Genomic DNA, 15,000 nt, shown 5'->3' on the forward strand with positions numbered 1-15,000 from the left:
GGCTCCATGACAGATTCAGATCCAGTGTGATTTACGGAATTAGTTAACCTTTATAGCGTTCACTGATTATCGCTGTAGGCTTTCAATATGTTTTGCGATCGTTTAGGGGAAATCAAGCATGAGGCACGGAAAAGATAATTCAATTTCTGTTTTGTTTATTCCTGTTTTTTGCTATCGGGTTTCCCCTTGATTAGTTTCTGGTTTGGGGTCATGTTTTGCATAATGTCCCTGATACAGTAAACGGGCCGTTTTTTTTTAATGGTGGTTATTGCCTTGTCTGGATTTACCACAGAGAGCAGACTGGACATGCTCCGTCATTTGGGGATATCGGTGATAATGTGCAGATTAGGCCTTAAAGGGTATTTGCTACAGTTCACAGGGGAGTGAGTCTTGAAGGTACGGTTTAAGGCTTCAGATATGACATAAAAAGATTGTGTTGAGTTGAGTTATTCCGAGACCGTTCTTCCATTAAGACAAAGCCTTCATTTTCTTCAACAATATGACATTGCTTTGAATAGCATTGGTATGTCATCAGGCATGGGGGAGAGAATAAGACGGAAAAGTCCCCTGCTTTTTCAATCTATTCTCATAACAGACGATTAAGCTCACATGTTGGCAGATGGCATGAATTGACCCTCCATTAGCCAGAGTCGTAGTTAACAGTGTGGGGTCCAAATTGCTTATTGCCTCACACCTTTGTGATTTAATGCCAGCCATTCCTGAGGTTCCCTGCCAATGAGCAGGAGAGGAATTCAAATGATTCTATAATTACATAATTCCAAGACAGAAAATCTCCTTTTGTGTGGAGGCCCCATTGGCGCCAGGATTGTACAGCATCTCCCCTTTCAGATTAAGACAAATACAATACCCCGAGGACGTTTGTTCCCAATTCTATTTACAGATTAAATTCTGGGGGAGGGCTGTTGGGAAGGCACACTAGCGGCTGTCCTAGGTTAGGGAATAGACCCTCTAGTTCTTTGTCCGTCGGGAGCGGCAGTCTGTTTTGTGGAAATCCTCGTGTGGGCACAGAATTGGATTTGCATTGGATTTTGCGAATTGCCAAAATGGTGCTACTGAGTAGTTGGGGAAGTGGATGTGACATTGACAATTATTGTCAAAAGAAGCAGTGGCCTGCTTTGGTGAGGGGGGCCAAGAAATTTAAATAATCTTTTTTTTTTTGGGGGGGGGGGGGGTAGGGATAACACATTGAAACAAAGAGCCAGGCCTGACCTCTTTGTTATTGAGCTCAGGAATGATGTTCACCCATTCCTTTATGCTTAAGTGTTGTTCAGGTTCTGTCTTCTGTGAACAGCATTAGCCTGTTTGTTTGATGATTATACATAGAACTGTAATCTGAGTGGGACTTTGTATCCCATGTGAGGCTTCACATTGGAATTTAAAGGCTGAGGGCTCCACTGGGGGTTAAGCTGTGATAAAAAAATGTGTTTCCATAAATTGCTTTTGATTAATAGCACATCAGTTTTTGTCAGAAAAGGAAGATATTAGACAAAATTTGGCAATTAAGATGAGCAGATCTTGTATTTGAAGATGCATTATTCGTCTCCAGTCAGAACGCATCACTGGGCTGAAGAGTGATGATTTTGCCTTATCCCTCCCCACCCTTCAAAAACAAACAAACCATCGACGGAAGCCTCATCCACCTCAATTACCCACGGAAAGGTAATTAGCTGAAAAGCAAGACTTGTGAAGGCTCACAGGGCCACAGGGTCTTATTCAAGGATGCGTGTGTGTGTGTGTGTTGAGGGGGTATGGAGGGTGGGTTATGCCAAGTGTACAGATTAATTAGGACGTTTAACTTCATTTTTAATACAACAGAATTAATCCCATAAAAACGGAGCGATCCCCGAGGAGTATCGTTGACGGCCCTTGACGCTCGCGCCTCGTCATAATCTATTAAAACCTGCCTTTAATCTCACCTCACCCACCACCCCCCACCCCCATCATATTTTATGGATTTTTTCATAAACACGGCCCATACTTCATAAATGTCTCAATTTTCTAGTCTATTAACATTACTTCAAACGCAGTTGATAAAAGAGGAGAGCATGCATGAAATAATGCGCCAATAACAGCGCGGCGCTGCAGGCTAAAAACAGTGGGAAGGCTCGCCACTCATCCCCTCTGAAACAATAGCTGTGCTGCGCGGATGCTATCAGTGCTAATGAATGCAGCTAAACGATCACTCGCACTCATCCTGGAGACAAAATCCTGGAAGAGTCCGATCGAAGAAAAGAGAGGGTTCTTTTTGCCCTGCCCCGTCTTGAATGATTCATGACTGGAGCAGTTTTGTGTTTGGTGTTGATGGAAACCTTATTGTTATTTTAATTTTGCTGGTTGCATTTATGTTTACCACACTTCCTGTTGCCTCCTGTCGAAAATTACTGTATTATATCACAAAGGCACAAAACCAAGAATGCCCCTGCTTAGGTCTTAGTCATCGACTGGCATGTCAGGTCGGAACACATACTTTGAGTGGAGATTCGCGTCACACTGGCCTTACTCATGCACAGACTGATCCGGTCTCCAAAGTTTCCCGGGGTCAACCGGGTGCACGTGAAGCCAGCAGACACACCTGATGGCTCTTTGCAGTGGATCTCATTCAGCGCTCCACCGAAGCCTAGCAGATGGGGAGAGACACCCCCGCTCCCCCTCTCCCTCCAAGGGAAAACGGGAACACAACACGCACCTGTTTACCCACAGTGCCCTCCACCTCGCTGGACCCCCCGTCTCTATCGCCCTGGTCAGAGGCGGGGGTTGGTCAGGCGGTGACTCACCCGCTACCTGGCCGTGTGTTTGATGCCGGGTGACATTGGCTGGCGCAATGAGTCGGCTGCATGGCAGGGGGATGTGGTGTGTGGGGTGGTGGGTTAGCAGATAGCGGAGGTTGGGGTGGTGAGACCGTGTGGAGGTGATGTGGAGGCTGGTGGTGGGGGGAGGTGGGGTCCTCTTCACAGTCCACACTCCAGCTCTCTGGCACTCAGCCCCTGCCTGACTCCATCTGAAGCACAGGCAGGAGCCCTCTGCTCTCATCCAGGGTCTCACAGGACCGGACAGGACAGGACAAGACAGAAGGACCAATTACACCAGGGCACCAACGCTACCTCCCACATGCAAGCATGAGGGTATAATAACAGAATCCCCCTCCCTTCTTTCTCCCTCATTTTGCCAATTTCTCTTTCTTTCTTTCTCTCTCCCTTCTTCCCTCTCTCTCTTTCTCTCTCTCTCTCCCTCCCTCTCTCTCTTTCTCTCCCCCCCCTCTCTCTCTTATTGTATCTCCCAGTGTCTTTCGCTGGCTTGGGAGAGCACCCACTCCCATGTGCACAGATGGATATGCGCTCTGACACATACGGGCGGTTGCCGTAGCAGCAGCCGGCTTCCTCCATGTCGGAGACAGCAAAGGGCGAGAGGCAGTGAAGGGCGGGGCGCTAGGGTGAGGGAACAAGGGCACCCCAAAGCCCACGCGCAAGGGCACCGCCCCCCCCCCCCCCTCATCCTTCCGCCTTAGTCTTCCAAGCATGCAGTGCACAAGAGCAAGGTGAAGCAGGGTGGGGGGTAATTATTTCTCCACCTACCCCCACTCCTCATGCCTCTCCAGCCAAGCTCTTCCTCTTCACCCACCCACACACACACGCACACACACACACACGCACACACACACACACACACGCACACACCGCTGGACTCCCCACTGTGACCCTGCCGAGGCTGACCCGTCGTGGCAGCAGTCATTTTCTCGAATCATAGCCCGTGTGAGGCGGATTATCTGCCTGCCATGCGACATCGTTAGGGCTGGTAGTAGCTTGTACCGGCCGAGGACACGGGAAGGACTGGATCTGTCAAAGCGCATCGGCGTCCCGCGCGCCCTGCCAACCCGCCAACCCGCCCAACCGCCACCGCTGCCGCCGTGTGCCCCAGCGCCCGCCGCCCTCTCAGCTCCTCGGCTCCCTTCATTAACGGGCCCGGGCCCTGACAACTGATCCTAATTGCCTCTGAACAGCTCTTCATGTATTATTGGTGCCTGACTGCCTAGCTTCATGTCAACAAGCCACAGGAAGGCAGAGAGGGGATCACATCCCACATCCCACACACACACACACACACACACACACACACACACACATACACACACACACACACACACACACACACACACACACTGTGGCACGCGTGTCCATTCACACGTCACAAATACACATGAGACACTTATGCACACCCCAAACACCACACCACATCCCACACGCCCGACCACATTCACTCACACCACAGACCATCTGCACACCCCAAACTGTGTGTGTGTGCCTGTGTGTATCAGCCCAGGAGTCATCACACACCTCAATGCTGAACCCTTACATAGGGGAGATTGGTGTGTGTTTTGTAGGGTTTTTTGGTTTTTTTCTGCCTTAGTGAATTGCTCCCTCTGACAGTTTGACATTATTGCAGTGGCTTCATTCACTCGTTTTTTTTTTTTCCAGAAAATAAATTAATAACGGTGTCGTCTTCGGAGTAGCCGTTCAAAACACGACTAGCCTTTTGTGTCGCAGGTGGAACACAACATAATCAAATGAAAGCAAATGCAAACACACGCTTGTCGGAATGTGACAGATTTATTCGTGGCCGCAGATTCTTGGTGTTGCGTGCCATCAGAGCGTGCGGGGGGTAGACAGCATGTATCAACCTGAGATCTCAAAAGAGCCAGCGTTCCCATGTCACCCTTCACCATATTTGCAACAGTTTCTCAGCCTTTGCTATACACCAGTGACAGATACTCATATTTTTATGAATGTACAGCAAAAATATGTAATTTTATGCTGACAGCCATCAGAGCCGATTCAGAGATACATTCAAAACAAAAAGGGATCAATTCCACTTTTGGACACGGCATAAATAGACTGAATTATAAATGTTGCAATGATTAGAGAACAAAGTCGGCCAGTGCTGTCCAGTTTGATAACCGTCAGAGAGGGGGGGATGTATGACCATTCTATTACTATGGAAACTAGCCATGCTATTTGTAGGTGGCTGTGGTCTTCTGCCTTCGGTGATGAAGGTGGCGTTCGGGGCATGCAGCACTGCCCAGCACAAAGCAACATGACACAATACAACACAACAGAACAAAGCTCTCCATGACACTGTCCAGACCAGCAGACAACAACAAGACACAACGCAGCACTGCAAAACATTACACAATACTGACCAACAAGTCAACATGTCACGACACTGCCTAGCACAACGCACAGGTATAGAATACAAAGCAACACAAAATACATTGCAACAAAACACAACTCCACACAACATGCCAGATAACACAAGACTGCATGGTACAACAAGACATTACACAGCACTGACAACACAGTATATGGGTGTATGGCGTTCGGTACTACGCAGCATTGCTTAATTCTAAACGACACGACACTGGGAGGCCAAAGAAGAGCCACGGTGCAGATGAGCTAATAGCACACGGCCGTGAAACTCAGCGTTGAGGGAGAAGAGAGAGAGAGAGCAGGGGAGGAGAGGAGAGGGGAGGGGAGGCTCACACTAGGGTGTAGTGATGGACAAACAGAGACATGGGGAGTCAGGCCATGTGCTCGCTAACTAGGCTCTCTCCCACGTGAAGTGTGAAGACAGGTGGAGTGTGCGTAGCACTGCCCTTTAAGGGGACGCGTCGGGAGCTCTCCAAATATTGGCCAGTCGGAAAGGGGGGCCTGAGCTTGAGTAGAAGCGCATATTCTGAGTGTACTTTTCAGCCCTTTTACACTCACCATATTCCCACAACTCTGTTCTATTGAGCCTGACGTTAAGTGCTTCTGGTGAAACATGATTATTGGGTCTTCATGCAATGGTGGCCGAGCATTGCAGTTTTGTCTTAATTTATTAAGGAGATGTTAGTTTTTAATAGCAGTAAAAACTGATGGCTCAATGATATTAACATTTATGTCCCATTTACTTTTGGGCACTCACGCGGTCATTAATTTCTCATCGAGGGCTTCGTTTGAGCAGTAACTTTTAACCTGGGTCATTCATTTTTCATTAGCCATTGTCATTTTAGCACATTCTACAGATATAAAAGTGTTTCGGATGAATAATACACCGTGTCCTGTTTTAAGCCAGTCTGTGGTCCGGACGACACACCAACGTGTTCAGTGTTACATCCATTTATTATTCATACGGATGTATTTGTAAGTGTGTGTGTCAGCTAGTATGAATGTCAGCACTGATGCATTCTGTGCGCCAGAATTAAATTAATTTTAGCCTTTCAAATATGACTTTGAAAAGACTTTTGAAAGGATGAAGTTTCATAATTGATAGTACAAAATTTAAAAGATGAGATAAATGTTTTTTTTTTTTTTTTTAGACAAAAAAATGTTCTATGCTTTTTATTCAATAGAACTCTATCATTTAAAATAAATTGTATTTATATTGAAAATAAGATGACAATTTCAAAAATGTTTTCCTCTTTTTGATGATCTGTGTACGAGAAGCACATAAAAACTGCAAAGATTAAACTCGGATAACCTTCAACAGAGTTGCTGACAGTAACATGCAATTTTTTTTGACCAAGACAGCTTTCCTATTGTCAAAGAAAATACACTCTCTGGCTCTTTGGCTTGTTGTATGTTTTAAGAAAATAGAAGCCCTGTAAGGAAGCAGTGCCTGTGCCTGTGCCTGTGTGTGGAGTAATGGCCATCTCCCTCTCGCTTTTTACCATGCAGTCATACTGCCATCTTTTGAAAGGAAACGGAACTACCAGCTCGAGTTCAAGGAGACTTTTTCTCCTCTGTTTTGCTTTTTCTTCCCCATCCTCTTCCTCCTGTTTTCCCCCTTTTTTTATTTATAGATGTCTTCTGCAGGTTGTCCGATTGCTTTAAGCAGCACGGGCCACGTAACCTTGGCGTGTCCAAGTGGCCGAATCCTATCTGCTAAATGATTGCTCCAGTGGCCGATGCAGGGGGACCGTCCCGTCTCCGGCCGCATCTTCCCCCAATGTGACAGGCTGATGTGCCACTGGAGGTCAGGTGGAAGACAAAGTGTGTGCGGCTCACTCTGCCCCCCTCCCCTCACACACACACACACACACACACACACACACACACACACACAGAGAGCAGCTGAAAAGAACCCAGGCTCACACATTGTTTTTTTTTTCTTCCCTTTCTCACCATGTACCAAGTTCACAACCAAAACAGAGGCTCAGGTAGTCTTACTGTTAGATCCTGACAGTGTGGCGATTTAAAAAAGAAGAAGAAAAGTAATGGTGATGTGGACAGAGAGGGCAGCGGAGAGAGGGAGAGAGAGAGAGAGAGAGAGAGAGAGAGAGAGATAGGGAAGGAAGGAGGAGGAGAGGTGGTCACAGCTGGAGCTGGAGGAAGGGAGGGACAGAGGGAAGAGAGGAGGGCTGTGGCTTCAGCATCATTCAATCAGACAACATGCCCCTCAGCTGAAACGGCCAAACCCTCCCCTACTCTCTCGAATTAGGCAGATTAGCGGGAAAGCGCATAATGCGGGATGATGGAATTTGTCATCATTTGCGTTGTCCTGGAAAGATCCGGTTTGATCGAGCGATGCGTCGAGGAGCCTGTCATGTCCCACGGGCAGGTCATAGAGGAAGCTTGGCAGAAATGATTTTTGCGATATGTGCATCAGTCGTAAAAGCCTCACAACCAATTTGTCAAAAAATCAGAGGTCGAGACAGCTGATGGCGACGGGGCATTTGTGCCCTAACGCAAAGGGAAACTGTACCCCCCTCGCCCTTTCTGCACAGGCCGCCACAGCTCTCCTCATTTTGTCACCTTACTAGTGAAGCCCTTTAACATTTACAGGCATTTTCTCTCCAGGGTGTAATACATAAAATGCAGAGGTTAAAAGTTTCACTGTAATCACAAAAACAATTCAATAATTCAATTGAATTAATATTATGAAACTTATGAAGCAAAAGTATAATAATTTAAGCATTTATATATTTTGTATGACAACACATTATATTTCCTTATGGTGAATAAGCTGGTGTGAGGTATCTGAAAAGCCTCTCCGCTCCTGACCTTGTTTACGCTGGCCAACGAGCGATAGAGGAGAGCAATCAGCATAAAGTTGACACAGAGCGGACGTGACAGTGTTACTTATCCACACCGATGTGGGCATGCCGAGGTCAGACAGGCAGGAATGCTGGACCCACACCGCTGCGTGTGGAGGGACAGTGGAGGAGAGGAGAGGAGGGGAGGCAGGGATGGGTGAGTGCGGAGGAGGGGGGAGGGCAAGCATCGTCTGCCCCTATCCAGCATCATCCACACACTAACCCGGCTGTCGTCACAGTGTTAAATGCTGTTGTTGGTGTGTGTGGGATCATACACTCGTTTTGTTGTTGCTTTTTGTGTGTGTGTGTGTGTGTGTGTGTGTGTGTGTGTGTGTGTGTTTGTTGGGGGATGTGGTTGTGCTTAGTCTGGGAGGATGTTGCAGCGGGGTCCCCGGCGTTGGCCTTCCTTTGTGCATCTTGTACGGCTATTTATGTGGCTGTTCCCATAACGCTGATGATGTGTGACAGTTGAGCATGGAAGGGTTAGGCCTAAAGTAGAGCACAAGCACAAGACAGAAAGGGCTTTTTTATATACACATCATCTTTTTGTTTTGCTTCCCATGAAGACACCTTTGGTGATGAGGCCGCACTGCTCAGAAACTTAGCAGTGTGCAGGGGGGAAAGAAAGGTTATGCATGCGATGAGAATTTGAGTATTTGTTAAAAAATGGCTGCGAGTGTCAGAGGATCTGAATTACCTCGGGGGCGCGAGCGCGACGCGAGACCGTCTCCTAGTGCTCTCCCGCTCGGGAGACGTGATTGCCTTTGAATGCACTAATGCTGAAGAAGCCCAAAGACTGGAAGTCAGCTGAAGATGAATTCACAGCACACAGACCTGACAAACTGCCACCCACAGCAAAAAAAGGGACTGAACAATGTCACTCAAGAAATCCAATGGGAATGTAATACTTATTTTTCAATAGGAATATTACAGTGACAGTTTTACACTAAACTTATATTAGAACGTATGATCAAATATTTATTTTACAATGACCAATGTGCATTTTTCAAGAAAGTATAATATATACTTTATTTAGGCCATTTGTGTGGCTTTGATGTTGTAGATCTGTCCATATTTGTCCTAGGCTTTGAGTGATTTGTAGGTACACCACCATCTTTCATGTCAGTCCTCTGTATAAACAATCAGACTGGTATTACTATATTGATATATAATACTTTCTTTGATTATGTGGTGTTATAGGCCTTGTATAGATGTAGGGATGTTGAAGAAGAAATCCAAGTAGCCTGAAGACCATATTGATTTGTTTGATTTACTTTTGCCAGCAAACCTCTAGTGTAAAGTGACTTGGTTTATGGCAGTGAGTATATACACATTGGAATTAGGTTTTCCATAGTTCAATTATGCATGATTCAGGGGGGAAATGGGACCATTAGCATATCTGATGAAAGCCCAGCACTCTTTTTCCTCGGCATGTCCTTGGAGCCAGTGAGAAGCCTGACTGTTCATCAATACCAGGTCACTTTACCCAGCATGGCCCATCCTCTCCACCAAACACCACTTCAGCCAGAAATAACACCCTGAAGAGAAAAAAAGACAGGAAAAATACATACCCCAAAGGTCACCTCCAACACCTCGTCGCACAACACAAATATAAATATGTAAAGTCAGAGCCATGCCTCAGAGACTTCCATAAAAGACCATTAAAACACCTCAGACGTGTTGAAGTGTCACAGAAGGTTCCAGAGCTGCCGCGCCCAGACCAGTCAGAGCGATCATTTACATACGTGTTAGAGTCTCCAACCCAGCAGAGACCTTGGGGCTCAATGACCTTTTGACACACCATTGGCTTTATGAAAAATGATGGTGTTTAAGCCATGAAATAAAGGTCGATAAAGCATGAAGCCAAAAACACGCATTTAATTAATGCAGTGAAAGTGGCCAGCGTTATGATAGATCTAAGTGTTGCGTGGATAAAGTTTTCGCTGCTGTGAGGAAATCAGTCTGAAATAAGTTTCATAACGTCATATTTCATCCCCTCTCACATTAATAGCCTGCAATGAGATTCACTGGCGGCGAAATGTAAATTGCAGGCCATTTTTAGAACTGGATGTTTGAAATAATTATTTTTAGTAGAAGCAGTGAAATGTTTGAGTCTTGCAAAGAAATTGTTGTAATAACCTCTTTGCTGTGTAATGCAATGTAAAAATGCAGCTGAAAAAAAATTGTGAATGTTCCCCCATTTCAGAACAATTATATTTTATGTTGGTCTTTTGACAAATAATCTGCAAGCGATGGAAAGTTAAATGAAATATGTGATTGTTTGACCCTAATGAATATTAAACGCTTCTTCCTGGCCTATTAAAAATGCATGTGGCACAGCGGTTGTTGATCAGGTTTAGGACACCCATGCAAATTGGACTGTCTTCCCTGTCAACACGCGCCGATGAATAATGTAGTTGTGTTGTATATTCAGAGACGCGCCATTGACAGTCAATTAACAAGTTTGATTGGTGTGTGAACTCATTCTTTTGAACTGTTAATTTTATGTAAATAGTATTCCCCTCGCAGGCTCGCCACAGAAAGCCATGCCCCCGCCCCCTTGGTGCAAGGAGTCACCTGAGCCAGGCCCTTAATAATTGATCATTACACACCTGCTTGGTGAAGCTATGGGAGTTTTTTGTATAATAACAGTCGAGGGGCTTTGCTGTGGCCTCTTTTGATATTCAAATCAACAAATAAGGCCCCCCCTTTCCCACCTCCTCTCTCTTTTTTAGATAAAAAGCGGTGTGGGTTTTTTGATGGCTCGCTAAGCCAAAGAGATCCTCGGCGTGCGTCCGAGCTGATCTGGGATTCCGCGGTGAGGATCTGATGGCGTTTGATGGCTCATAAGTGGAATGCCAATGACGATTTGTTGCAGACGTCTCGGGCCGCTTGTGCCGTGCCGTTGCCGTTGCCGACATAGATGTATTGCTCGCACTTTTGCCGGGTAACGCTTGCAGGTAAATGATCCAGTGATTGATCCAGCTATTTGAAAGCCAGAAGCCCCCCAACCACCCACCCACCACAACCCCCACACACACCCCCAACCCTTCCCATCTCCAGCCCTGTCCCGGTAATTTGGAGCAGCAGAGGCAGATGCTGAGGATTCATCAAAGTTGACAAGTGAACCCAGGAGCAAGGAATCATGGGAAACCTATATGATTATGGAAATGGATGTGACTGTATCGCCCCTCCAGCTAAGCGTCCCTCTTTTTTTCCTCCTCCCGATCTGTTATTCTCAAATCACATTTCACAAAAACTGCTGATTTTATTAAGACTAACGCGGGGAAGAGCACTTACTCATGCCTCAGCCACATCTGAACATGCCATTGAGCTGCCATTTTGCTTCGAAACTTTTATTTTGTTTTAGAATCGTGCAAAATGCTTGTGGAATGCTGATTGGTTCCAGCACCAGCGTGCGGCTATCTAAATCGGCACGGGGGAAGAATAGATTTCCAAAGGCCTGGACTAATACTCAAAGTCACTGCTTAATCTGATAATCTGGTTTGGAAATGTGATCCTCATTTATGTATGTTAAGCGGTTAAAGACCTTGTTTCACGTGAGGTATCAATTGATCAGTTCCTCTCTGATCCCTGGAAAGGTCACCATCCACCCCACCCCCTTTCCAGCCTGGCTCACCAGTGTTAAATACCTTTGCCAGAGCCCCAATTAACACTGTTTACTCAGGCCATAGCAGACTGGCCACAGTTTGATCCTTGCAGTTTAGCAGTCGCCCTATGAGTCTCTTTGGGCCTGACCTCTCTAAATGCCAGCTAGCATCCTGCATATCTGCCTGCATTAATCATATGGATTTTAGGCGGCTGAACAGGATTGATTGTAGGACTGTTCCCTAACAAGAGTTAATCTCAGATTTCCAGCTAATTATCACATAGCTAATTATGCTAATGATCTTGCACAACAGTTAAGATGTATGCAAGCTCACGTGCAAAAAATAGAAGCTCACGTTTGGCTAATAGTGTGAAACGTACATTTTAGGTGGCAAAATAGCATGAAAGGTGTAACTTGTTAATTGATGCTCTGCTATTCAAACATAGCTCTGTAATTGATACTAATTTGATTGTTGCACCTCCTTGATTGGAAGCCAGGGGGATTCATGGTGTACTACCCAGCACTGTGTTTGAGAAACAAATACGTTTACCCCGTGGTGTGTGAAAAATTCAACAGAGAGTAGTCTCCTTGCCCAAATAAAAAAGGTCTCTTGTACTCTCTCTGGATGTTTGCTGGTGTGAGAGGGTGTGTTTCAAATCTCAATCGATAAGTTGGTATCACTTAATTTAAGAGAAAGCACAATGTCATCACAAGCCATTTCTCTGTTTAGAGGCAGAGAGGCATTTATCACTTTTGACATGTTACCAAGCTGCCGCTGCCGTCTTGCCCCCTTTTTTTCCTCCAGCAGTGGGGGGAGTGTGTAATTGTGTTTCAAGCGATGGATTGATTTTGAGGCGAGATTTATTCCCCGAACCGAGGAGCCTGTGCATCAACCTCATGGCCGAGCCCCGCTGCAAGAAAGAGAGAGAGAGAGAGAGAGAGAGAGAAGGAGAAAGCAAAGAAGAGAGGCATGTGCATGGAGGAAAGAAAATAAACTCCTTGAAAAAGTGTTTTGCGCCAGACGCTTGGATGGATGCAAAAGCGTTTTCAGGATGAGACGGGAAGGGGTAACTCAAGCCAGGTGTTCTCGGGGTGGTGCTGGTGTTCTAGAAACGGAACGTACATTTCGGAGTACCTCAACAGTCGCTGTTAAATGGCACCGAAGTGAGTTCCAGCGCGCTCCCCATCCCCGTCCCTGGAGAATAATGAAGTGCTTCTCTCGCCGATGTGTCTGTCGTCTGCTCCACCACCACCTGACGGGGCCCCCGAGACAGACACACTCGGCAGCCCCCCTCCCCCAGCACACATTCCCTTCCCTCTGGCCTCCTCCAGCTAGCTCCTCCATGGGCCCATGTGCCAGCCAGTTCCAAAACACCTCATAAATCACCGCATCAGGATTTAGCAATGATCGAATTTTGGCCGTTGTTCCAAAATAAATCGAGTGAGCTGGAAATACTGACACGAGTAAGCACTTGTGTGGATCCTCTGCTCAGAGCAGCTTTATTGCTGAGGCCAAGGCAGATAGGCATCTGTGAACGTCTGTGCCATTTGCCTTTTGGGAACTATAAGATAAAGCCTCACGGACAGAGAACCTTTCTATATGTTTAACATATTACTTCATGCGGCTAATCAGTGTAATCACTGTTCCAGTGACATGCCTGAAGGTAGGATGCATGTTTATGCCTGTTGTGATGTGCTGTGTATGCACGTTCACAGGTGCATACTGTATACACATATGTTGACGTGAATGTGTGTGTGTGTGTTTGTTTGTGCAGGTGGACGAGGCAGCCTTCTGCGCCGGGCAGATCGCGCTGGTCCCCTGCAGCATGCAGCTGGTGGCGGGGGGAGCGGCGCGGCAGGCCCAGCTGTGCTTCGGCCACATGGCACGCGTGCTGGAGGCACTGAGCTCCAGCCTCACGCTGCACCATGCCCTGCAGGCCCACTGCTACGTCACCCAGCCCGGGCACATACCCGCCGCCAGGGCCGTCTGGCAGAGAATGCTGGGGCACGCCGAGGTGAGTCACCTCCCATTTATATGTTATATTTATTATTTACTTTTTGGGGATTTATTTTAAGCTACTTTTCATTCTGTAGATAGAAATACTCCATTCTGGTGGCAACTCGTTTGGATTCTGCAAAGGGACAGAATAGGAAATGCTTGAGGTTTAGTGAGTCATCTGTGAAGGATGAGTGGATGAGTGTTGCAAGCCTAGATCTTTGAGTGGTTTAACAACAGGATGGATGCTTAATGTGGTGCACATAGCAGATTGTCAGTTTAATAGTCTGCACAGGGTTAGGCTGCAATTTGGGGAGGTTATTACTGTCTGTGGAGACGGTGGTGGGTCATGCCAGAGAGAGGCCTTTAAAACACAACAGACTTTTGGCTAAATCTCTGTGGGCCGATCTCCTCTGTGACTCAAGGACGAGCGAAACCCAGACTCTCGGGTGACCGTGGCTATTGTCACTTCTGAAAATCCCCTCTCCCCCTAAACGCACATGTGATTTGCGTGAGCACAACACTAGCAGATCTTGACTGCTTCCCTTTTCTCTTCCCCATCACCCGCCCCTCCCACCTCTGGAGGAAAAGAGCTGATATTTACCAGTATGAGCGCTCATGAAAACTTGATGATCTGGGAAACGCTGGTGTCTTTGATAATATGGAGCTCGGCACAGGAGCAGATGTCTTCCTTAGAGCCTCCTTAATCCTTAACCCCACCACCCTCCACCCGTCCCCTCCCCTCTCCTCCGCCCCCTCTGCCCTCCACCCCTAGCACCTCCACCCGCGTCACCCTCCCAGAGCTCGGCTTGAACCCTCTGAGCAGCTTACCCCCCCCCCCCCCCCCCCCCCCACACACACACACACACACCTCCGCGCCTCCCCAGACTCCAGCAGGCTGCCATCGGCCCAGCTCAGGGAGTGAGGAGGAGAGCGAGGGATGGACAGAGGTGGAGGGAGAGAAGAGAGAGAGAGAGAGAGAGAGAGAGGAAAGTAGAGTGCAGGACGGATGTCGCTCAGAGAGGGACATGAACACCCAAAACGCTCAAGCAGGGGCAGGGGGCCAATCTCGCACCCACCTGTTTGCCAGCGGGTGGGGTGTTGGCACTGCCCTTCTGAGCAAGTGTGCACTGAGAGTGGTGGGCTCCAAGCTTTGTCCAACTGACACTTGGATAATAGAATGTGTGTGTGTGTGTGTGTGTGTGTGTGTGTGTGTGTGTGTGTGTTTGTGTGTGTGTGTGTGTGTGTGTGTGTGTGTGTGTAGGTGCAAAGTGTGTGTGTGTGTGTAGGTGTGTGTAGGTGCAA

The 15,000-nt window shown here is 47.1% G+C and overlaps 1 protein-coding gene across 1 annotated transcript in view; it reads left to right on the top strand.

Annotated features, from left to right (window-relative positions):
* Positions 1-15,000, top strand: part of dph6 (diphthamine biosynthesis 6) — a 95,869-nt gene that overhangs the window by 71,060 nt on the left and 9,809 nt on the right. The window contains exon 13 of the mRNA XM_076299549.1: positions 13,475-13,714. Within this exon, the coding sequence (XP_076155664.1) occupies positions 13,475-13,714 (240 nt within the window). The remainder of the gene's footprint in view (positions 1-13,474; positions 13,715-15,000) is intronic.

This window comes from Alosa pseudoharengus, unplaced genomic scaffold (assembly GCF_046254945.1).
Source record: "Alosa pseudoharengus isolate Yale_2024_CS ecotype anadromous, Long Island Sound unplaced genomic scaffold, YU_APseudo_1.1 YU_APseudo_1.1_scf_22, whole genome shotgun sequence".
Classification (NCBI taxonomy): domain Eukaryota; kingdom Metazoa; phylum Chordata; class Actinopteri; order Clupeiformes; family Clupeidae; genus Alosa; species Alosa pseudoharengus.